The sequence below is a fragment of the Schistocerca piceifrons genome, chromosome 3 (assembly GCF_021461385.2).
Source record: "Schistocerca piceifrons isolate TAMUIC-IGC-003096 chromosome 3, iqSchPice1.1, whole genome shotgun sequence".
In the NCBI taxonomy this organism is placed as follows: Eukaryota; Metazoa; Arthropoda; class Insecta; order Orthoptera; family Acrididae; genus Schistocerca; species Schistocerca piceifrons.
In genome coordinates this window covers 311298051-311324057 of record NC_060140.1, presented here as the reverse complement: position 1 = coordinate 311324057, position 26007 = coordinate 311298051, and the positions used below count along the sequence as shown (strand labels likewise).

The 26007-nt window shown below is 44.1% G+C and overlaps 1 protein-coding gene across 1 annotated transcript in view; it reads right to left on the bottom strand.

Moving 5' to 3' along the window:
* Window positions 1–26007, bottom strand: part of LOC124788620 (F-box/LRR-repeat protein 16) — a 284668-nt gene that overhangs the window by 241057 nt on the left and 17604 nt on the right. The window contains exon 2 of the mRNA XM_047255889.1: window positions 3252–3543. Coding sequence (XP_047111845.1) covers window positions 3252–3543 — 292 coding nt within the window. The remainder of the gene's footprint in view (window positions 1–3251; window positions 3544–26007) is intronic.

The window sequence follows — 26007 nt, the reverse complement described above, 5'->3', positions numbered from 1 at the left end:
CAGAAAAGTTTTATTCAAGGGCGCTTACAGGGATGTACTGGAGGCAGGCGCTCTTCGTAAATTACGAGGCAGAACGGAAGCAGTTAATGTGCTACAAATAGCCGATTCAGCATGAGAAGGGGGGAACCGACACGCTCTCGGCATGGCGATGCGGTAGCCTTAGGTATCAAACAATGTTTAATAACTTACATTAAAATCGAAGCAGCTTACAGAAATTAATGAATTTCTTAGGGAAAGACTTTATTAATTAAATGTCACTATGACTCAGTGATATCAAAACATTCGGTCTGATAGAAACATGTGGGGATCGCGCTATCCACCGATCTCTCACATGCATATACGACATAGAACTAACTTCAGCCTGTGGTCGCAAGGACTTTACTGGTTTTGGAGACGCCGTCTCGTTGACAATCCCGCGGCAGTTGAGCGTAGTAATCAGGATGAACAACACAAAGTGGTTTGGCATATGACTTAATCGTAATAAGGTCTCGAAGTATTGTAACTATTTAAAGCTGATATTAAAACATTATTTATTCGATATTGTGGAATGTTGTCGTAGAACTTTGAATCTCCCACGTACACGTGTGCAGGGTGTGGTGCAGAATACACACAGTGATCTGTACACAGTGAACATCAATTGCACGTTAGCTTGCCCGTATTCCAATTAAATCTATCCATTCTTGTATTTTCTAATATAGCCAGGTTACAGAGCCATGAAGCAAAGCCGAACGGTGATTGGCAAGACTATATTATAAATTTCACTTGTCTTCATTGCAATGTACTGTAATACAACACCAACTAGATGATTACGTTTCGGTTGACTAGCAACTCTCCTCAGATCATGCTTACACTATAATTAGTGCCGCGTTAACCACAAAAACATCGCTACTAACGTAGCTTGTCAATATCCAAGGACTTCATAAGCAGTGGGACAATATTAGGAGTTTTTTTTCCGCTAGCTTTCATACTTTGTCATTTTTTAAATATACAGGTATAAGTTAGTAAGTGCCACCCACCACCTTTACACATTATAATAATATAAATTCTTCTACGGTATAGAAGGAGTTGTCAGGGAGAAACTTATTAGTTTGTTTCAAATTTTACTTTGCTAATTATCAGACATTTTATACCGCTGGGTAAACGACCAAACTTTTTGGCTGCAGCATTGTTCACCCCTTTTTACGCCAAAGACATCCTTAATGTGGAGTAATGAATACCATTTTTGCATCTGGTTTCGTAATTATGTATATTTTTGTTCTTTTCGAACTGTAGTGGATTATTAACAACAAACTTCATGAGGGAATAAATATACTGTGAAGCAGAGTAGTCAGAATACCTAACTCCTCAAACAAACATCTACAAGATAATCGTGGGTGAGCACCACATGTTATTCTCACAGCACGTCTTTGCCAAAATGATTTCTTAAAGATAAGTTGCTCAGAATATTATTACATATGACATTATTGAATGAAAATATGTAAAATACGTCAACTTACTGATCCATCCTTCCTCAAGATTTGCTATTATTCTAAATCTAAATATGATTGAATTAAGCTGTTTTAGGATTTTCGATATTCCCCTTTTTCCAGTTTAATTTATCATCGACAAGGACACCAAAATTTTTGAAGTTTCACCGTATTTATTATTTACTCACCATGTGTTGCACTTATCAATGGTCTAATGCAACTAGATGTGTAGAACTGCATATCTTCTGTCTTTTTCAAATGAGAGTGAGACCATCTGCAGGAAACTGGCCAACGATGCATGTAAGAGCATTGTTTACCATTTCTTCAGTGGCTGTATGTATGCTTGGAATGATTACAATTCTAGTGCAGCCCGCAAGAACAACTAATTTTGTTTATTTATATTAGACAGAAGATGGTTAACGTATTTGAGAAAAAATAAGGACCTAAGATTAAGCCTTGAGGAAATGCAAAACGTGATTCCTCCCTAGGCATAAGAATTTTTCCCCGATCATATCAATTGTTATTACATTATGCTATGATCAAGACCAGTAAATTTATAATAATTAATACAGAGAGTACGGTTTGGTAGTTGTGGTACGCTAATAAATTATGTAGTAAGTGGTAGGATTATGGGTAGTACAGTTAGCATTTTAAGGAAAGAAATGTAAATGAAAGTGTAAGAGAGAAACTGAGAGCCGCCGATTTCTCTTTGTTTTGTTGTTGGTTTGATTTCTTGCACATAATTAGAGTTGCACATTATACGGTGTTAGTCCATTACGTGTTTTACATCCTTATGGAATACAAGTTGTATTTTATAAGTAATGAAAATTATTTGTTGTTTTTTGTACTCAATAGAACGTAAGAACGTTCTTCGTCGTGATCAAAGGCAAGAGTTTCCTGTTGTTACTGACAAATTCGAAAGTTATTTGTTCATAAAAGAAACATGTTTTACATAAGTTCGACGAAGTATTGAAGAAATGTATAACATATTTTGCTGCGAAGTTTTTATTTTTCTTTTTGTTGAAGAAACTGCGCTTCTATCTTTATGTAATAAACCTGATTTTTTTCTTTATTTTTACTTCGACATTCCGAGTTTCATTTTATAAATCAACAATTTAAAAAAAACTTTGATTAAATATTTACTTCTGTTTTGCTATAAATACTGTTTATTTTTAAGTAACAGGCAGGAAGATAATTATGTGGAACAAAAATGTTCTGCAGGTTATACAGCCCTTTAATTATCCTCATACAGCTTCTAGACGATACATCATTTCCGGTTTTTAGGGAAATCTAGTAAGTCACTGATCGCATACGTAGAGAAAGCGATCGTTATGAGGTAACGCCCGATACATATGCAACACACCTAACGTACAGGTAGTGCGGGTATGACCTTAGCTGAGAAACGCTACCAGAAAAACTACCGTAATCTGCATTTACTTCAGGTAGTTTTACAAAGTGGTAAGACTGATGTATTAGCTTCACGAGAACGTGTCTGATGGTAAGTTTTCAACAGGGATTACTACTGCGGTGTTAGCTTCCCAAATACGGTATTGGGTATCTTAGAGTAGAAAAGAAATCGCCATTGTAGGAGAAGAAGCACCATGTACCATGCCCTGTAAGTGGTTCGCGAACTGTGTATCTATAAGTAGATTGCGAGAGAAACTGAAAAACATAGACGGGTAACGTTACAACATATTGGCGCGTTGTAAGGCCTGCGAAGACGGCGTCTTGATGCCAGGTGAGAGAGCAGCGTGTGGCGTGGAATGGATTGGAGTGAGGACTCACCGATGTTGACGATGCCGTGGTTGGTGAGCTCCCAGCAGCTGTGCAGGCGCAGTATGGAGAGCGAGCCGCTCTGCTTGGGCGAGAAGTAGCCGAGTGCGGCGTCGGTGACGTGGTAGGCCTGCAGCGAGAACTCGTACAGCGAGGGCAGCAGCTGCGCCACGGCGCCCACCGCCTCGTCGGCCACGTTGATGCAGTCGGACAGCGTCAGCGAGACGATGCGCGGCGTCAGGCACGCCCACAGGCCCGCCTCCGTCACCTCGTTGCAGCCCGCCAGCTCCAGCTCGAACAGCGCCTGCACCGGAAACAAAACAACACAATGAAAGCTTAGCAGACAGACAGACCTATCGACAAGCTGAGATCAGCGTATTAGGCTCTTCGAAACGTCGTTTATTGGGTACATAAGGACCAGACGGCATATTTTACGTACACTACTGGCCATTAAAATTGCTACACCAAGAAGAAATGCAGATGATAAACGGGCATTCATTGGACAAATATATTATACAAGAACTGACATGTAAGTACATTTTCACGCAATTTGGGTGCATAGATCCTGAGAAATCAGCACCCAGAACAACCACCTCTGGCCGTAATAACGGCCTTGATACGCGTGGGCAGTGAGTCAAACAGAGCTTGGATGGCGTGTACAGGTACAGCTGCCCATGCAGCTTCAACACGATACCACAGTTTATCACGAGTACTGACTGGCGTATTGTGACGAGCCAGTTGCTCGGCCACCATTGACCAGACGTTTTCAGTTGGTGAGAGATCTGGAGAATGTGCTGGCCAGGGCAGCAGTCGAACATTTTCTGTATCCAGAAAGGACCATACAGGACCTGCAACATGCGGTCGTACATTATCCTGCTGAAATGTAGGGTTTCGCAGGGATCGAATGAAGGGTAGAGCCACGGGTCGTAACACATCTGAAATGCAACGTCCACTGTTCAAAGTGCCGTCAATGCGAACAAGAGGTGACCGAGACGTGTAACCAATGGCACCTCATACCATCACGCCGGGTGATACGCCAGTATGGCGATGACGAATACAAGCTTCCAATGTACGTTCACCGCAATGTGCCAATCACGGACGCGACCATCATGATGCTGTAAACAGAACCTGGATTCATACGAAAAACTGACGTTTTGCCATTCGTGCACCCAGGTTCGCCGTCGAGTACACCATCGCAGGCGCTCCTGTCTTAATGCAGCGTCACGGGTAACCGCAGCCATGGTCTCCGAGCTGATGGTCCATGCTGCTGCAAACGTCGTCGAACTGCTCGTGCAGATGGTTTTTGTCTTGCAAACGTCCCCATCTGTTGACTTAGGGATCGAGACGTGGCTGCACGATCCGTTACAGCTATGCGGATAAGATGTCTGTCATCTTGACTGCTAGTGATACGAGGCCGTTGGGATCCAGCACGGCATTCCGTATTACCCTCCTGAACCCACCGATTTCATGTTCTGCTAACAGTCATTGGATCTCGACCATCGCGAGCAGCAATGTCGCGATACGATAAACCGCAATCGTGATAGGCTACAATCCGACCTTTATCAAAATCGGAAACGTGATGGTATGCATTTCTCCTCCTTACACGAGGCATCACAACAATGTTTCACCAAGCAACGCTGGTCAACTGCAGTTTGTGTATGAGAAATCGGTTTGGAACTTTCCTCATGTCAGCAAGTTATGGGTGTCACCAACGGCCCCAACCTTGTGTGAATACTCTGAAAAGCTAACCATTTGCATATCACAGTATCTTCTTCCTGTCGGTTAAATTTCGCGTCTGTAGCACGTCGTCTTCATGGTGTAGCAATTTTAATGGCCAGTAGTGTATTTACCCCAATGGAGGACGTACTCAGCAGGAAACAGCACATGGATCGTGGGAAGGTTACTGATGTAACAAGACGTTGGGTCCGACGTCGGCTCGTAGAATGGTACCGTTCGGGCATACAGGCCCTCCCCATAAGCTAGCGTAAGGCCGTCGCATTGAACGGAGATTATATTGAAAAATAGCGTATTGTAATCAAAAGAGTGGGGAATAATAGGGTCACTGGATTCCTGAATAATATCAACCTGCTTTCAGAAAAGAAATGTCTTGCAGTAATCATTGAACGCCTCTCGTAGATAACGGTACACCATACAGAAGACTTTTTAAAGATTGTAGACTTCTTACAATTATTTCCCAATACATTTATTCCTTAATGATTTTTATTGCTGATAATAAAAACCTCTCTAAAGGGACACTGTCTCATCGAAGGTACCTTTAGTGTCAAGCGGAAGTGGTTTTCCTGCACCGATGAAGTCTGGATCTCTGGCGATGGTTCCGTAGCTACTATCAGTGGACTGGTCTCGACAAAGGAGCCAGACGAAGGGTGCCCCACAACATAAAGGAAGGGAGTGGACTAGACACGCGATGCAACCACCTTCCGTCGAGGAGACAACGCTGACAGAAAACAGATCAAAATGAGATGTACATCTCTAAAGCATTGGTCGGCGGTTTACCTAGGAGATGGTACTCTGATTTATGGAGGTCGTCCATATAAAACACATAAGTCTCTAAGGAGAAAGCCGAATAGTTCTCAAAGACGGCGACAAGGCCATGATAAAGGAAAAACCGTGCTGTTAAAGGAATTTTGCGTATAGATGCCTGGAATAAAGAAGGTCTTAATACAAAATAAATAGAGATCATAGAAAACTTGAAAAAAAGATATAAATATTGCTGTATTAACAGAAACAAAGAAGATACTGAGAGTAACAAAAGATTTAAATAATTACCCAGTAATTTTCTGTAGAATCGAACCATGAGTGGAGTAGGTATTCTTACAGATGAAAAATGGAACATAAAGGTCTTTATGACCGTATAAATTGCTAGATTTAGAATTGATGCAGGACATTTATGAATCATAGGAGTATATGCACCTGAAGAAGGAAAACGCGAAGATTCCAAAGACTTTATGGAGAACTGAAAAACAAGTAAACAATTATATTAAAACTGATTGTTTGCTAATATTAGGGGATTTAAATGCAAGAATAGGAAACATATCAATAGTAGATACAGTAGCTACATTTGGTGAAATAAGTTTAAATGAAAATGGTAAGACATTAAGAGATATTATCTGATTTAATAAGCTAAAAATAAAAAAAATAAAACATTCTTTAGAAAGAACGTAAGAGACTGGCTCTCAGTAACTAATTATGTAACGAATAAAAAAAATAAGCTCTCAAATTCTCTATACCCGTTTACTTAGAGATAATGTTATAGACTTTGGTTCTTCTCATTGTCAATGCTGCAATATACTCACCCATGTGAGGAGGATAAAAAACTGGAATTCTGCGAGTGGTTAAGTGGTAACCACTGACTGATTCCATCCTCGCTGTGCTCTGATTAAATTACTTTAGCGAGTGACGGCAATATCGATACCCGTAATTCACATCGCCAGCGCAACGGACATCCCAATAGCGCATCGAAAATCATTTTCACCATCGTTTCACCTTAAATATGTGACGAAAAGCGACTAACAAACGGTATATTCGGCCTGTTTTCTTATCGAATTGCATTTTTCCATTAAAGCGACTATCTAAAAAAATAGCTGATGCTGTTAATGGCAGAGGTTACGTCGGCTGCAAGCCTGGGCGTATTCTTCCATTCTGACGCAACGCCCAATGCATTTTAAGCGTCAGGTTAACACATTATGTTACTTTAATATTCCCTGATCGGTGGATCTGATGAACCGCTCGCAATTATTGGATACCAAGGCCACTGGACCTTAATCCTTCGTATTTCTCACTAGCGGTATTGACGAAAGGCGATTTGCAGGCACAAACTGTTTCTAGCTTTTTTTTGGAACAGGCCACCTTTTTAACAGCTGATCAAAACGTACTCGATAGCTACAACTAAAAGCGAAAAGAGCGTTGAATATTTGATTGATGCTAACGTAAATAACTAATAAAAAAGGAGTTTGGAAGAAGACGAAGGTTTAACATCCTATCGAAGCTGAGGTCGTTCGCAGCGGAGATGTAGAAAACCAGAATTCTCCCTTTTTAAGTAACGACCGTAGCATTCACCAAAGTGATTTACAGAAATCACAGGAAATGTAAACGAGGACGGCGTTATGGAGTATTTAATTCTGTTACTCTGATTTCTAGTCAAATAATCTACACGTATCAAAATCGGACACTCATTTATTTTGTCGGAATGATAATATTCCACCACAATGGCTGAACTAAAATACCTATTTAGTTTCCTTTCTTTCTTTCAGGGTGCAGTTTCGGCTATGAAGCCATTTTCAAACTATTTTGTAGTGTAACACATCGAAATGGACACCTTCGGTTATAGTACAAGCACTCATCAAATCACACAGTGGTAAAACCGTAAAGGATGCAGAATTAAAGACATTACAGGAACTGAATCTTGAACAGCAGTGATGTAACACGCTACTTAGGAGTGTGAGAACTTGGCCTTTGGGCCAATTGATCAGCGGTAAACCAAACCGACAAGATATGAGCTATTCTCGATATCTAGATGATTATTGTCCTAAAAACTGGTAACTACCATATTCTCTATTATGTATATGTTAAAAGAAGATCTAGAAATTGCTTTCCTTGTGAATTCTGCGTAAATGAAATGATTCTATGACGTTATTAGGTGGGAGACCCAGACTGTGATTATTCGGTCGCCTGGTGAAAGTCTTTTGACCCCACTTCGGCGACTAGCGCGTCGATGAAGATGGGATGAAATGATAGGGACATTACAGACATGCACTCTCTGACCGAAGAAAGTCTCCTACCCGGCCGGAACTCGATTATGATGATAATGATGATATTTGGTTTATGGGGCAATCAAAGGACGAGGTTACCAGCGCCCGTACAAATTCCCAATCGTTACTCTGTCCAGTTTCGCCATTTTCCAGGATAATGATGAAATGATGAGGACAACACAACCACCCAGTCCCCGGGTGGAGAAAATCCTCAACCTGGTGCGAATCGAACACGGGATCCCGTGATCCAGAGGCAGCAACGCGAACTGGGACTCGAAATCGGGATCTCGCGATCTAAAGGCAGCGAAGCTAAACGCTAGACCAAGAAATTCGGACGCCCTTATTTCTATTTACAGATTTGTAGAACGTCGCTTTCGCAGTTTAGCAGAGAGTATCTTACTAATTACTAAAAGTTGCCATCCTGCGAATGTGACATGGTGCAAATGTATGAATAGGAGGAAGCTTTAGTGTTTATTTCGTTACAGACTTCTTATGGAAAGTCATTCCTCTATCTTCTCTTCACACAGAAATAAATGGCAGTAGCGTAATTACGAGTTGTTCCAAAAATAATCAGCCAAATAGAGATCGTATCTTGTGGTTCCGGTTTATCTATGATCAAGTGGCCTTGAGGTGACGCTATACATGTTTCAGTGCGTTTTCACACTCTTAAGTAGCGTTTTACGTCACTGCTGTTCAAGATATAACTAGGGTAATGACTCTAATTTCAAAGTTGGGGAGCTCCTTTACGGTCTTATCATTCTATAATATGGTGCTTTGATTGTAACTCATGTGTGTCCTTTTCAATGGCGAGTCTGCACCTTGTAGGTAAGAGCCAGCCTACGGATTCTTAGGTCTGGGGTCTGATCCCCACTCACTCCTAAGATTTTTTTCTATCACTTACCACTTGTTTCATCTCTGGCAAGGTGAAGGAAACCCGAGTTTTAACGTGGTCCGGATTCCATATTGAACTACACAGTGTCCCATTTATGTGGACCATCCCAAATAATTTTTTGTGGGGATACAAAATAAAAAAGTGTATCAAGAAATAGATATTTAGCTACCATAGGACATTAACCAACATCATTCCTCTCTTGCAACCTGGTTTGCCATGAAGGTATGAATGTCCTTCTTAAATACACTACTGGCCATTAAAATTGCTACACCAAGAAGAAATGCAGATGATAAACGGGCATTCAATGGAAAAATATATTATACCAGAACTGACATGTGATTACATTTTCACACAATTTGGGTGCATAGATCCTGAGAAATCAGTGCCCGGAACAACCACCTCTGTCCCATTTATGTGGACCATCCCAAATAATTTTTTGTGGGGATACAAAATAAATTCATTGGACAAATATATTATACCAGAACTGACATGTGATTACATTTTCACGCAATTTGGGTGCATAGATCCTGAGAAATCAGTGCCCGGAACAACCACCTCTGGCCGTAATAGATATTTAGCTACCATAGGACATTAACCAACATCATTCCTCTCTTGCAACCTGGGCATTGAGTCAAACAGAGCTTCGCTGGCGTGTACAGGTTCAGCTGCCCATGAAACTTCAACACGACAACACACTTCATCAAGAGTAGTGACTGGCGTATCGTGACGAGCCAGTTGCTCGGCCACCATTGACCAGACGTTTTCAATTGCTGAGAGATCTGGAGAGATCTGGAGAATATGCTGGCCAGGACAGCAATCGAACATTTTCTGTATCCAGAAAGGCCCGTACAGGAGCTGCAACATGCGGTCGTGCATTATCCTGCTGAAATGTAGGGTTTCGCAGGGATCGAATGAAGGGTAGAGCCACGGGTCGTAACACATTTGAAATGTAACGTCCACTGTTCAAAGTGCCGTCAATGCGAACAAGAGGTGACCGCGACGTGTAACCAGTGGCTCCCCATACCATCACGCCGGGTGATACGCCAGTATGGCAATGACGAATACAAGCTTCCAATGTACGTTCACCGCGATGTCGCCAAACACGGATGCGACCATGGTGATGCTGTAAACATAACCTGGATTCATCCGAAAAAATGACGTTTAGCCATTCGTGCACCCAGGTTCGTCGTTGAGTACACCATCGCAGGCGCTCCTGTCTGTGATGCAGCGTCTAGGGTAACCGCAAGCATGGTCTCCGAGCTGAGAGTCTATGCTGCTGCAAACGTCGTCTAACTATTCGTGCAGAAGGTTATTGTTTTGCGAACGTCCCCATCTGTTGACTCAGGGATCGAGACGTGGCTGCACGATCCATTACAGCCATGCGGATAAGATGGCTGTCATCTCGACTGCTAGTGATATGAGGCCGCTGGGATCCAGCACGGCGTTCCGTATTACCCTCCTGAACCCACCGATTCCATATTCTGCTAACAGTCACTGGATCTCGACCAACGCGAGCAGCAATGTCGCAACACGATAAACCGCAATCGCGGTAGGCTACAATCCGACCTTTATCAAAGTCGGAAACGTGATGGTACGCATTTCTCCTCCTTACACGAGGCATCACAACAATGTTTCACCAGGCAATGCCGGTCAACTGCTGTTTGTGTGTGAGAAATCGGTTGGAAACTTTCCTCATGTCAGTACGTTGTAGGTGTCGCCACCGGTGCCAACCTTGTGTGAATGCTCTGAAAAGCTAATCATTTGCATATCACAGCATCTTCTTCCTGTCGGTTAAATTTCGCGTCTGTAGCACGTCATCTTCGTTTTGTAGCAATTTCAATGGTCAGTAGTGTAGTACCCGATATTTTTTTTATTCCCTAATCCACTTGTCTTCCTCAAGACCTGTTCAAAAACGTGCCATAATGCGCCGTTGTTGTAAACTAGACGTTATTAAAAACGTAACATAGAAGCAGCTTTGTACTAGCGTACAGTAACTTAACTTGTCCACTTTCTGGAGAGTAAACAAATGGAAGCACAAGAAAAATGTACACCAGTCACTGAGTCAACAGTTTTCAATTTTAGATCTGTTCGTGTACGATATACACCAACTAAAACGACTTCTTGGTGTAAGTGTACATGAAAAGAATGGAAATAGTGGCACGTTAGAATGTCATGTTCAAAAAGCTGGCGTGTGCTTGCGAGTGGGTTAATCGCATCAAAAGCGAGAACAGGAGATCTGGCGGCTTTGTCTGTGCGAGCTCTATGATGGTTGCGTTGCCTGACGCTGAAACTTGTCGTCTCCTATAGCGTCACAGGAAGACGGGAAAATATGCGCCGGGATGGTAGGCTCTTTTCAGGATATCGCTCTCTACAGACTTAGTCTACCTGAGTAGCATTACGCCTACTTCCAGACACAATAAACGAAAACCGATGCCGGCCGCGGTGGTCGTGCGGTTCTAGGCAGTGCAGTCCGGAACCGCGGGACTGCTACGGTCGCAGGTTCGAATCCTGCCTCGGGCATGGATGTGTGTGATGTCCTTAGGTTAGTTAGGTTGAAGTAGTTCTAAGTTATAGGGGACTGATGACCTAAGATGTTAAGTCCCATAGTGCTCAGAGCCATTTGAACCATTTTGAAAACTGATGACGGTACATTTTTTAAGCACGGACTTCTTTCACTGTACACAACACGCTGGTTGCAAGTACTACCTCTAACCGTATAACCAATAAGGAAGCCGGCCGCGGTGGCTGAGCGGTTCTAGGCGCTTCAGTCCGGAACTAAGCGGCTGCTACGGTCGCAGGTTCGAATGCTGCCTCGGGCATGGATGCGTGTGATGTCCTTGCGTTAGTTAGGTTTAAGCAGTTCTAATTTTAGGGAACTGATGATCTCAGATGTTGAGTCCCATGGAGCTTAGAGCCATTTGAACATTATTGCATTTGATGTTTCGCTAACTTACATTTTCCACAAGGGAGTAGCATTTGTAGGTTTTATTTGTTGATGTAGATTGTACTCACACAAACCTTCAATTGGAGAATGTTGAATGAATGACCTATGTGTATTTTCCATGGGTATCCATTTATTTACTGCCAGCTTAGAAGTGGATGAGTTACGTTATCTCGGGTGACTGCACTGTGTGCTAGAACTAGTGAGTTATAGTCAGTTTTGTGTTAAGTTTTTAATACCGTCACGTATACGTGGATGGTAAATTGTAATACGACTTTGAAAAAGCCTTCAGGAGAGGTTCAAAAATGGCTCAAATGGCTCTGAGCACTATGAGACTCAACTGCTGAGGTCATTAGTCCCCTAGAACTTAGAACTAGTTAAACCTAACTAACCTAAGGACATCACACACATCCATGCCCGAGGCAGGATTCGAACCTGCGACCGTAGCGGTCTCGCGGTTCCAGACTGCAGCGCCTATAACCGCACGGCCACTTCGGCCGGCCTTCAGGAGAGGAAGTCGGTCGTTGTTGTGGTCCTCAGTCCAGAGATTGGTTTGGAGCAGCTCTCCATGTTACTCTATCTTGCACAAGCTTTTTCATTAGCGAAAAACTATTGCTCCCTACATCATTCTGAATCTGCTTATTGTATTCATCTCATGATCTCCCTCTACGATTTTTACCGCTCACACTTCCCTCAAGTACTAAACTGGCGATTCCTTGATAGAATGTGTCCTACCAAACTATCCCTTCTTTTAGTAAGGTTGTACCACAAAGCTCTATTCTCCCCTATTCTATTTCGTGCCTTGTCATTAGTTTAGTGATCTACCCATTTAACCTTCAGCATTCTTCTGTAGCACCACATCTCAGAAACTTGTATCCTCTTCTTGTCCAAATTGTTTATCGTCAATGTTTCGCTTCCATACGTGACTACGCTCCGTACAAATGCTTTCAGGAAAGACTTCTTAACACTTAAATCTATATTCGATGTTAACAAATTTCTCTTCTGTAGAGATGTTTTCTTGCCATTGCCAGTCGACACATTTTGTATCCTCTCTACTTCAGCCATCATGAGTTCTTTGGTTGCCCGAATAGCAAAACTCATCTATTATTTTAAGAGTCTCGTTTCCTAATTTAATACCCCCAGCTTCATCTGATTTAATTCGACTACATTCCATTATTCTTGTTTTGCTTTTGTTTATGTTCATCTTATTTGTCCATTCCATTCAACTGCCGTTCCAAGTCCTTTGCTGTCTCTGACAGAATTACAGTCTTATCGGCAAACCTCAAACTTTTTCTTCTCCCTGGACTTTCATTCCTACTCCAAATTTTTATTTGATTTATTTTCCTGCTTGTTCAATGAACAGATTGAATAACATCTGGGATGGACTACAACCCTGTCACACGCCCTTCTCTACCATGTAACGTTATATGTCTGTTGGCGAGCTAATCGGCCTCCTAGAGTTGGTACAAGAAGAGCTTAAAATGTTGTACGGCTGAACGTTAGCGGGCCCAGGTCTCTGGACAAACCGCGGCAGTTCCAGCTTCCCCTTGGGCGGCCGGTACGAGCGAGTTCAGATGTAAAGCCTAGAGGCGTCGCCGGAAATGAGGAAAATCCCGCTGGAAATTTGGACGGCTGTTATTCGCATGACCTTTGTGCATGAGATGCTCCGGTAAATGGCGGAGTGTCAGAGAATTTTAAAGATGGCTAAGTTACAGCTCTTTGACAGTCGACAATAGCTCACAGTCAAAAATTAATGCAAATCTGAATAAACCTGCGATCTCAGAAAAATGAGGCACATCCAATGACAGAACAATACTACAATACCTTTAAAACTACAGAAGCTAATATTTTACAGTAAATAAACATTTTTATAATGAACCTGTGAACTAATAATTTCCCAGAACTCCTGAAAATAGACGATGACTGTGGATACACAGTCCCTTCGACTGTTTAGAGATGTCGCTAAACCCGCCCATGCATACAGCGCCTATTAGACGGAGGGGTCCGACAGCCGATCAGTTCCAGTCATTCCACCAGGAAGGAGGTATACGGCTCGTGTTGTCTGTAGTTCAACCACGCCTTGCGGGCAAAACCGCGCTTCGATCGTGTTCGCATTGTTACTTTGTGCCAGGAAGGGCTCTCACCAAGGAAAGTGTCCAGGCGTTTCGGAGTGAACCAAATCGCCAAATCGATGTTGTTCGGATATGGAGGGGATAGAGAGAGACAGGAACTGCCAATGACATGCCTCACTCAGGCCGCCCAAGGGCTACTACTGCAGTGGATGACCGCTACCTACGATTATGGCTCGGAGGAACCCTGGCAGCAACGCCACCATGTTGAATAATGCTTCTTGTGTGGACACAGGACGTCGTGTTACGACTCACAGTGCGCAATAGGCTGCATGATGCGCAACTTCACTCCCGATGTCCATGGCGAAGTCCATCTTTGCAATCACGACACCAAGCAGCGCGGTACAGATGGGCCCAAAACATGCCGCATGGACCGCTCAGAATTGGCATCACGTTCTCTTCACGGACGAGTGTCGCATATGCCTTTAATCAGACAATCGTGGGAGACGTGTTTGTGCAACTCGGTCTGGCTGAACGCCTTAGACACACTGTCCAGCGAGTGCAGCAAGGTGGAGGTTCCCTGCTGTTTTGGGGTGGCAATATGTATGGCCGACGTACGCCGGTGGTGGTCTTGGAAACGCGCCTTTACGGCTGTACGATACGTCAATGCCATCCATCTACCGAAAGTTCAATCATATCGGCAGCATATTGGCGAGGCATTCATCTTCATGGACGTCAATTCGCGCCCCCATCGACCTCATCTTTTGAATGACCTTCTTCAGGAGAACGACATTGCTCGACTAGAGTGGCCAGCGTGTTATCCAGACATGAACCCTATCGAACATGCCTGGGATAGATTGAAAAGGGCTGTTTATGAACGAAGTGACCCACCAACAACTCTGAGGGATCTACACCGAATCGCCGTTGAGAAGTGGGACGATATGGACTAACAGTGCTTTGATGAACTTGGAGTAGTACGCCACGACGAATACAGGCACGCAACAATGCAAGAGGAGGCGCTACTGGATATTAAGGGTACCGGTGTGTGCAGCGATCTGGACTAACACCTCTGAAGGTCTCGCTGTATGGTGGTACAACATGCAATGTGTGTGAGACTTGAGTTTCTCCTGGCGTATACAATTCCCAATTTCCGGGAATTCAGCCAGGTAACACTTTCAGCGACCGCCGACATTTCGGAGTGAGAACACTCAGCCATTTTCAAGGCAAATTCCAACGGACAGGCGGCGTACATGCAAATTTAAAACCTCGGTTCTCGGACTGAAGCAGGAAAGATAACACACACACTGTACACTAGTGCCACCAAAGATGACCAAAGTCAGAGCTATCGATAGTGAGACTATGAATTCGCAGGTGAGGTAGCATTGACTCTGTCCCTCTGTTATTTGACAAGGGAGAGAGCCGGATTCCAAACAGAGTTTAAACAGAAACCTCCATCCCTGTTAACGAGGTTGCTCGCTAATTTAATCTCAACTGCCTCCCCAATAACACTGTCCCAATAGCTGGACGTGCATGCCAATATCTCGGTGTTATTATATAACATGGAGTGACCAGTATCCAAGCAATGTTCGGTAATAGCAGATCTACTTGGCTGCTGTAATCGTGTGTGCGGTTTATGCTCAGTACATCGGTCCTCAACGGTCCTGATAGTTTGACCAATATATGCCATGCCGCAGCTACAAGGAATGCGATATACTCCCGCCTTACGCAGTCCAAGATCATCCTTAACGGAACTCAAAAGTGCTCTAATTTTAGATGGAGGTCGGAAAACACATTTCACACCGTATTTCCGTAAAATACGACCGATTTTGTTGGACGTGTTTCCTACGTAAGGCAAAAAGGCAGTAGACTTATGTGTTGACTCAGAATTATCATCAATCACCCGATGTACAGTTGGTCGATAGCACAACGCACGTTCAATCTATCACTATAACCTTTTGACGAAATGTAACTTCAAGATGGGACATCTCAGCTGGCAAAGTCTCAGCGATAGAAACGACATGTGCCCTGTGTACCAAGGTACGAAGTACCCCTTCACGCTGAACCGGATGGTGACAACTATTAGCCTGTAAGTTCAAGTCGGTGTGATTACGTTTCCTGTAGACTGCATGTTCCAATGATCCATCATCCTTCCTCCTAACCAACACGTCAAGAAAGGGAAGGCAACCATCCTCTTCCACCTCCATCGTAAAACGAATGTTCGGGTGGATCGAGTTCAGATGTTCTAGAAAGACATTTAAATTCTCCCTACCATGAGGCCAAACAACGGAGCTCGCTGTCGCTGAAAGTGTTACCCGTCTGAATTCCCGGAAGTTATTTGAAAAACGCAATGTGTGGTTTTCATGAGCAGTAAAAAGGGCGGAAATGATGTTTATGTTGATCTCTATTGCAATTTTCTGTACTGGTTCCAGAACTCTAGGAACCGAGGTGTTGCAAAACCTTTTTTTGATGTGTGTATTTATCATTCTTTCCGTAATACATTACCATATCGAGTGAAGTGCAGGATTGACAGGGGCTTTATTCAGATAGGTTCGCACAAAACATCGGCGAAGCGGCGGCAGGTACGAACGCCGGGAGGAATAAAACCGCGTGTGAACAAAGCGCGGGCCATCCATAAAACCAGCGGCGGTCCGCGCTGCGCCATTATCACGTGGGCAGTTCATTAGCAGCAGGGGGAGCCACAGGTTGGCGGATTACACGCCGCGCTGCGGCCTGTGGCGTGGGCCAGGGTGTGCGCGCGGCTCGGCTCGCTACGGCCGGCCAGCCAGCCAGCACTCATACGCCCCGCCAGATGAATGGCTCATTCAATTATGGACAAATCTGCGGCGGACAGGCGCAAAGCCTACCGCACACAGCGCCGCCGCTTCCATTCCAAAGCCGTCATTAAAGGCCGGCGCTAATGAGAAGCGCCGCAGAATTTTCCACGCCCGCTGACATGCCACGATGGCGGGCTGACGGGTCTCCCCTAGGATCTTCGTCCCAAATGCATTAGTTGTCGTTATGACTGGCAGTGAGTCTCTGTCGTAGAATGGATCTCAATACAAATGTGCACACACTGCATTCACAGGGACAATAACAGTATTCACCATGTCGTTCTTAATGCTGACACATCGCCAGACGCGTCAGTAGCGTCTGGTCGCGGCCTACGGTAAACACAGGGATGGGCGCACGTCTGTGTGACGTCAGAAATGTAGTGTTACTACCGGCGAACACAATCACCTGAAGTGTGAGGCCTGTATTATACTGTAAAATATCTCTGTCAAAGATTTTCTCGAACTTCTTTCACCAAACTACTTCACTGGAACTCCTGCACGATCGTAAAATTTTTCGCTATAGTTGCTAGGGAACGGAAGCCCAACAGTTAACCGCATCTGCAACAGCATATGCTGATGGCGAACGCAATTCTTGAAAAGAAAGAGCAATGGAAACGATTGTGGGTGAAAACGTGCATAACGAGAAGAAAAGTTCGAACTTCCAGAATGAAATTTTCACTCTGCAGCGGAGTGAGTGTGTGCTGATATGAAATTTCCTGGCAGATGAAAACTATGTGCCGGACCAATACTCGAACTCGGGACCTTTACCTTTCGCGGGCAAGTGTTCGGGCAAAAGTGCGGGCAAAAGCTCGAACTGTTCACCAAAATTTTGTATCGTGAGCTACAGTGCGACAACATAAAATCAATTGACAATGGCAGAACAAACATTTCAATTCGGACTTATGAAAGTGATCCCTGATATTTGCATATACGATACTCATTTAAGAAATGCCGTTTTTCAATTTCATTCATGTTCGTGGATAGTCTGCAACGATTTGAATAATGAAATTCTGCATTAGTTACGTAATTTTCACGCTTAGTATGACGCCTCTTCAAAATTTATTCTCATTATGAAGAGGAAATATTTACAGGCATATTACATGACAGTTGTTTGTGTGTTGTTCTACTCTCTTTGCTTACAGCTGTATTTTGATGGTTTACCGCAGTTGGACAGACTTACTTTTTCGACTTTTCGAAACAACACCTACTTATGTAAATATTTTTACCTGATGATATGAATAAATTCTCGCAAAGAATCGTGCAAGTCTTGAAAAAAAAACGTAACTGGTGCAGTGTTTCATTATTTAAACAATGTATACTGTTACTATTAAAGATCTTGTCATGGTTAGGTTAAGATTTTTAGCAACGGATGAAAGTTATTCGAGCTTGTAATACATACTCGAATCCTGCAGGGTACCATTTTACGTATTACATCCAGAAATGTATGAACCAACATACAAATCCCATAAGAAGGAATTCAATAAGGTTAAGTAGTTTATTTAGAGTACAAGTAAACAGATTTATTTCACTTATGTAGCCTTTGAACACACTTGACTTTTCACATCTCCATCTCCTTTCATATCCTTTTTTTTGTATGTAAGCTTAACAGCATCCACAGCACAGGAACTTGGAATGCAGCTGATTGCTACAGCTATTTTTTAAGGTTCCAGCCGCTTATTACGATTTTTGTAGCCAGCGTGCTTTGCGTTATGAAGAATTTCGTAGTCTTCATACTTTGTAATGATCACTTTGGTGGTAGCGATGCATCAAATATGTTGTTGTTGTTGTGGTCTTCAGTCCTGAGACTGGTTTGATGCAGCTCTCCATGCTGGCTGGCTCTGAGCACTATGGGACTTAACAGCTGCGGTCATCAGTCCCCTAGAAATTAGAACTACTTAAACCTAACTAACCTAAGGACATCACACACATCCATGCCCGAGGCAGGATTCGAACCTGCGACCGTAGCAGTCGCGCGGTTCCGGACTGCGCGCCTAGAACCGCGAGACCACCGCGGCCGGCGCTCTTCATGTTACTCTATCCTGTGCAAGTCTCTTCATCTCCCAGTACCTACTGCAGCCTACATCCTTCTGAATCTGCTTAGTGTATTCATCTCTTGGTCTCCCTCTACGATTTTTACCCTCCACGCTGCCCTCCAGTACTAAATTGGTTATCCCTTGATGTCTCAGAACACGTCCTACCAACCGATCCCTTGTTCTAGTCAAGTTGTGACACAAACTCATCTTCTCCCCAATTCTATTCGATACCTCCTCATTAGTTACGTGATCTACCCATCTAATCTTCAGCATTCTTCTGTAGCACCACATTTCGAAAGCTTCTATTCTCTTCTTGTCCAAACTATTTATCGGCCATGTTTCACTTCCATACATGGCTATACTCCATATAAATACTTTCAGAAATGACTTCCTGACACTTAAATTAATACTCGATGTTAACAAATTTCTCTTCCTCAGAAACGCTTTCCTTGCCATTGCCAGTCTACATTTTATATCCTCTCTACTCCGACCATCATCAGTTATTTTGCTCCCCAAATAGCAAAACTCCTTTGCTACTTTAAGGGCCTCATTTCCTAATCTAATTCCCTCAGCATCACCCGATTTAATTTGACTACATTCCATTATCCTCGTTTTGCTTTTGTTGATGTTCATCTTATACCCTCCTTTCAAGACACTTTCCATTCCGTTCAACTGCTCTTCCAAGTCCTTTGCTGTCTCTGACAGAATTACAATGTCATCGGCGAACCTCAAAGTTTTTATTTCTTCTCCATGGATTTTAATACCTACTCCGAACTTTTCTTTTGTTTCCTTTACTGCTTGCTCAATATACAGATTGAATAACATCGGGGAGAGGCTACAACCCTGTCTCATTCCCTTCCCAACCACTGCTTCCCTTTCATGTCCCTCGACTCTTATAACTGCCATCTGGTTTCTGTACAAATTGTAAATAGCCTTTCGCTCCCTGTATTTTACCCCTGCCACTTTCAGAATTTGAAAGAGAGTATTCCAGTCAACATTTTCAAAAGCTTTCTCTAAGTCTACAAATGCTAGAAACGTAGGTTTGCCTTTCCTTAATCTTTCTTCTAAGATAAGTCGTAGGGTCAGTGTTGCCTCACGTGTTCCAAAATTTCTACGGAATCCCAACTGATCTTCCCCGAGGTCGGCTTCTACCAGTTTTTCCATTCGTCTGTAAAGAATTCGCGTTTGTATTTTGCAGCTGTGACTTATTAAACTGATAGCTCGGTAATTTTCACATCTGCCAACACCTGCTTTCTTCAGGATTGGAATTATTATATTCTTCTTGAAGTCTGACGCTATTTCGCCTGTCTCATGCATCAAATATATTTCGTCATTTTATAGCTTAAATACTGTGAAGCGACCGAGGCGACATGAAACGAACGGTCTTCGCTCTAATTTTTATCAAAGATCTTTGCTAAAATCTTCCCTAATACACTGTCAAAGATTTGACCAAAGGACTTTGATAAATATTTATCGTTGGCCACGAACGCTACGCTGCTGACGTTCCGCGGACTTGCGCTCAGGCCTGTATCTATCTTTGGCCTCGTATCTGGTGTACCTCAGCGTAGTGTGATGGGGCCAACATTGTCCACGATATATTACAGGGGTTGTCATAAAATATTATCACCTCGAAAAACCAAAGTTACGTAATTTTTTCTCAAGAACGAATTTTCACTCTTCGGCGGAGTATACGCTGGTTAGAAACGTACTGGCAGATTAAAACTGTGCGCTGGACTGGGACTTCAAACTGGGACCTTTGCCTTTGGCGGGTGTGTGCTCTACCGTCAGAGCTACGTCAAGAATAGAAAAAGATGACTGTAAGAAAAGAAGGAACTCGGACATGCATGCATGTTCGAAGGAACAGGCTCTGCGGTGACTGCAACTGCTATGAAAGACATGAAATGTATTCACTGTTGCGAATGTGAACCACCTCAAGCTGTGTGCATGCACGAATGTCCAAAGGAACATTGCATTCTACTTCTTCACAACACAGACAGTGCAGTTTCGTATGTATTCCTTGGCCGATACGGGGGCCTGGGACTTGCCAATAAAATGTCTCCCCTGTACAGGAAGAACATGAATGGGATGTAGTGGTAGAGGTATGACACATGGATGTCGACGTAAGGAAGTTTGGTGGCCTTGAGTCATGCTCGCATAGCCAAAATATTTAAGGCAACCTCTCCCGTAAAGGGGTAAATGTGTTTTCGAGTCCCGGCTGAGCATAAATTTTCATTGTCGTCATACCATTACACAACTGGACGCATTTCATATTTGCAGCTGTGAATACATTTCGTGCCCTCATCTGTAACGGTTCAAAAGCAGGGCGGACTGCAACGTTACACTCGGGAACGGCGATGCTTCAAACTGCAAGGTTTCGACATACAGGCGGAAAAAAAGACTCAAACGTCCATCTGAGACGTAAGGTGTGTTAATGGTGTCACACTGACACCAAATTTCACCATAATTCTGCTCAACGCCATGGTGGACGTGTCACACGATGGGAAGGTCGTCCCACCCCTCTATTACCAATATTCCATCTCTTTTCTCAACGGCCACTGTCGGTGCTCTGAACTGCATCAATTAACCACCCGCTCGCTTGGGGCCTTCATTTACAGACGTTTCGAGGTGGCAAATGACGGTTTACAGTGCGATGTGCAGCAGAATGACGTTCTTGACAATCTTTGCCACGTCTGACACAACCCCTCCCAAACGATTCAACCCTTGCCTAATGACATCGTGTGGCTGCAGTCCCACTAACATGATCTGACCACTTTGGAGAATTATTAGGGACGGTTCAAAACCATTTGACTAAATTCTAACGTGATCGTAATCAGCACAGAATTTTACGCTATCTCAGCCACTCCTTGCTCCTCCTGTGGTATGATTATGGGGGAAGTGCGACGTTGACACATGTTTGAATAAAACAGCACGGGGTCCCTCTAAGATCCTCGCTCTGAACTGCGTCAATGAACCACGCGCTCGCTTGGGGCCTTCATTTAAAGACATTTCGAGGTCGCAAATGACGGTTCACAGTGCGATGTGCAGCAGAATGACGTTCTTGACAATCTTTGCCACGTCTGACACAACTCCTCCCAAACGATTCAACCCTTGTCTAATGACATCGTGTGGCTACAGTCCCACTAACATGATCTGACCCCTTTGGAGAATTATTAGGGACAGTTCAAAACCATTTGACTAAATTCTAACGTGATCGTAATCAGCACAGAATTTTACGCTTTCTCAGCCCCTCCTTGCGTCCTCCTGTGGTATGATCATGGGGAAGTGCGACGTTGACACATGTTTTGAGTAAAACAGCACGGGGTCCCTCTAAGATCCTCGAATTCGGCAACAGTCTCGGTGCCACCTGCGGCCTTTGTTGAGCACTTTAAAAATTAACTTGTACAGAGACACCGTTTGACCGATTCCTAGGCACCTTTAGGCAGGCACAAGCAGGCGCTAGGGCAGCAGCGTAATGGCACTCAGGTAAAGGTTGTCAAAGGGCTGACTGCCTGCAGTTGCGTAGGCATCGGTGAAAGGTTGACTTAAACCGGTAAATATTTAAAATGCTCAACGATGGCGCATAGGTGGCATGGAGCCTACTGCCGATCTGGGCGTACCTAGAGGAACCCTTTGCAATTTTACTCACTGAGCCGTGGTAAAAATTGCTGTTTTGAAGAGCTCGCCGCAGGGCGTAGTGTGATACAGACGCCCTCCGTTTCTGGCGGTGGCGCCGCTGTGGCAATCGCAGCTTTGGTGTCTCCCTCTGCTGGGAAAGGGGAAAGGTTGCCTGTTCACGTGCATTTAAGGGGCGCTATGAGCTCGCCAGTCGGTCAGTCTGGGTCAGTCTCTCGTCCCCAGCTTGCTAGTCTGTCTCTCGTTCGCATTTGTTAGGCAGTTAGTATCTGTCTTTCGTTCGGAGTGCTAGTATGTCTGTCGTTCGGATCAACTTTAAAGACAGGCAAAATGAGAGTTTTCCACTCCGCCAGTAAGAGAACTCAGCGAGTGGTCGCCCGGTCGGGGCTTAGTTCCTGCATCTGAGTCTGCGCGTTAGGCCGCCAGTCTGCTCGAGTTTGCTCAGGCAGTGGTCATTGGCGGTTGGTCGGTCGCGCACTGAGACACAAGATGACTCGTCTGTCTTGAGCGTCGGCGCAAGTGAGGTCACCACGTGAGAGCAGTGGGCCGCGGCGTGTAGCGAGAGGTAGTGACTTCGCGGTCGACACGAGAGCAACAGGAGTCAACCCACGACATCAATCTGGCCGGTGCGAGCTGCGACGCCATGAGACGGGAGATCGGAGTGTTCCTGCCTCTGTTGAAGCGGTTGGCAGCGGACAGTTTGAGAGAGCCGGCATCTGTCGACACCTCACTGCCTGAAGCGTCGCCGGGCCCGAGTGTGATGCCGGAGGTCGCCACGGTTTTGCATCATTACAGAGGCAGGTTTTAGACACCTTTGAGCCAAATCTCGCACTTCCTCGTAGCAACTGGGGGAAAATGGCGGGGTTTCAAAAAAGTGACTGTTTAATTTTTTTGCGCAGTGTTAGTTATGAGACAGAACGTAGAAGAACAGATTTATATTCATTTTAGAAGGGCAGAGGTTTCTCAGCTTCCAGTCTCGGTGCGGCATACAGTTGTTATCAGTCCCGGTACACAGTGAAATGGCCACAGTTCTAGACCACCCTGCTAGAGGAGCCGAAACAAACTGACAGAGCCCTGCGATAAAATGGAGTATCGTGATGTAAATCGTTTCCTCCATTTAAAGAATCCATGATGAACTGATAGAAATGTATGACAACCGTACACCATCATTTATAAAATGCTTAGCTGCCGTAGACGCTTCCATTGCGGTCAAACAACTTTGTATGACGATGAACGAAGCGGCATACCAACTCTCTGTGAAGAACTGGATATCAGAAAGAGAGTTGGAGACCCCGGTGTTTAAGACCAGAGTATCGCAATCGAGGTGATAATGTAAACCGTGAAAATCAGTCCTGGATCAGTTTTCAACATTTTGCACGACATCTTGAACCTGACTAAGATCGCCGTTCGCCGGGTTCTGATCTGCTCACACCCGTTCGGGAACCTCGGCGAACTGATGCAGCAGCGGAAACCTTGCAGCTATGTCAGACTTCTTCCTTAACCGCAATGGACGAGTAATAGACTTATCACTATGACACAGAGACAAAGGAGCAAAGCAGTCAGCGGAAACATACAGATTCACTAGCAGTTCAGGGGTCCACACAAACAACACAGCGCACACTCATACGTATATACAAACACGCGTACAGTAGACATTTGCCTGGGAAAATGAACAACATTACCCAGAGATAAATTAAAACAGTTCCACTCCACCAGTCCGAGAAGGTTTTCGGGGGTTTCCCCTGGTCATCAAGCACATGTCGGAACCCGAAATCCTCTCCCAACGGGTGAGAGGAGGGGGGGGGGGGGGGGAGGGAACACCAGCGAAAAAAGCGAAATCGAAATACCAGCCATCACTGGACATGGTGGTGCCTGAGCGTTTTTGGGACAGCCGTGGTATGCTGGAAGCACATTGTGTTCAGAAGGGAAATCCGTCACAGGAGCGTACTACCGACATCTCCAGAGGTGGTTACGGGAGGCTGTCAAGATGAAACTTCGCGGGAAGCTGTCCAATACGGTGTGTTTTCCTCCACGACGAAGGCCCTGCTCATTCTACACACAACGCATTTGGAGATTCCGGTTCTTTGGAACGCACAATTGTGGCTCACCGCCCGTTTTCTCCTGGCATGACACCCAATGACTCCTTCCTCTTTCCTCTCATGAAGAAACCATTATGTTGCAGACATTTCCAGAATGACGACAAGGAGATTTTAGAGATAGAAATAAACCACATCTATATATATGTTCATATGTGTGCAAAATCTTATGGGACTTAACTGCTAAGGTCATCAGTCGCTAAGCTTACACACACATTTCCAGAATGACGACAAGGCGATTTTAGAGATAGAAATAAACCACATCTATATATATGTTCATATGTGTGTAAAATCTTATGGGACTTAACTGCTAAGGTCATCAGTCGCTAAGCTTACACACTACTTAACCTAAATTATCCTAAGGACAAACACACACACACCCATGCCCGAGGGAGGACTCGAACCTCCTCCAGGACCAGCCGCACAGTCCATGACTGCAGCGCACTAGACCGCTCGGCTAATCCCGCACGGCAACTAAACCATCAAAATTTATGTATCTGTAGCCAAAGTCCGTCACTGGGAAAAATGAGTCGCAGTCAAGTATGAGTAAGTAGAAATAGATTAACACAGTTACCCAGTTTCATGATCGCAGCATGATTTTGTGGAGCCGAGGAATCTTTACAACCAACCCTCGTAAATATACCATCAGAAATGTACAGATGTGTATCATTCCGTTATTTCACCCAAGTGCAGGGAGGGAACAGATCTGAAATCGAAGAATGCAACAAGACAACAGTTTGTGCTGAATGGCAATTCTTCAGTGATGACTTTATCATAGTAATGTTGCTCCACAACCTCTATGCGACCTTTTTACTGCTACTGTGCTCATATGATGAGTCAAGTTTAGCACAGGGCCCATGAAGAGTCTAGTTTACGAAGATTCACTATATATTCGCGTAGGCGTGAGTGCGAGGACGGTTGCAGGCAGTGAAGTTGTGTGAGAAAGCACTGGCTCGAACGCCTAAAACAGTACACGAAGTGTCGTCCCACGGTCTACTAATAACGTGGCGGTAGAAGTTTCGAACAGCTGTGTTATTCAAACTTTTGTGTACACCACCAACACAAAAATTTATATTGGAAAAACTGAGATGGGCTACTCGCTGCGGTGATTCTGATTGACGTATTATAGTGTTTTATTCCGTTATTCACGCCATCACAGTAACACATCAAAATATAACCCGTCTCAACCGATTTTTGTCACCTTCAGAATGTAATCGCAAATGGCACATGCAGTGATACCAGCTCCATACAATTTTTTCCACACACACACATGAGCACGTTGTCACCGCAAGCAGCATGTGTGGATAAAGGTGACAGCTGCATAAGTCAATATCGTTACTCGTACATTATTAAAAGGCTGGAGATAAAGGAAATGAAAGTGATTTATAGCGAAAACAATGAGTGCTATTCAACCCAAGGTTAGGTTTACAACTGACTACGAAAATAAAGGTGCCATGAATTATCTCGATATGAAGGTTACAAGAGAGACAGGCAAGCATTGTTT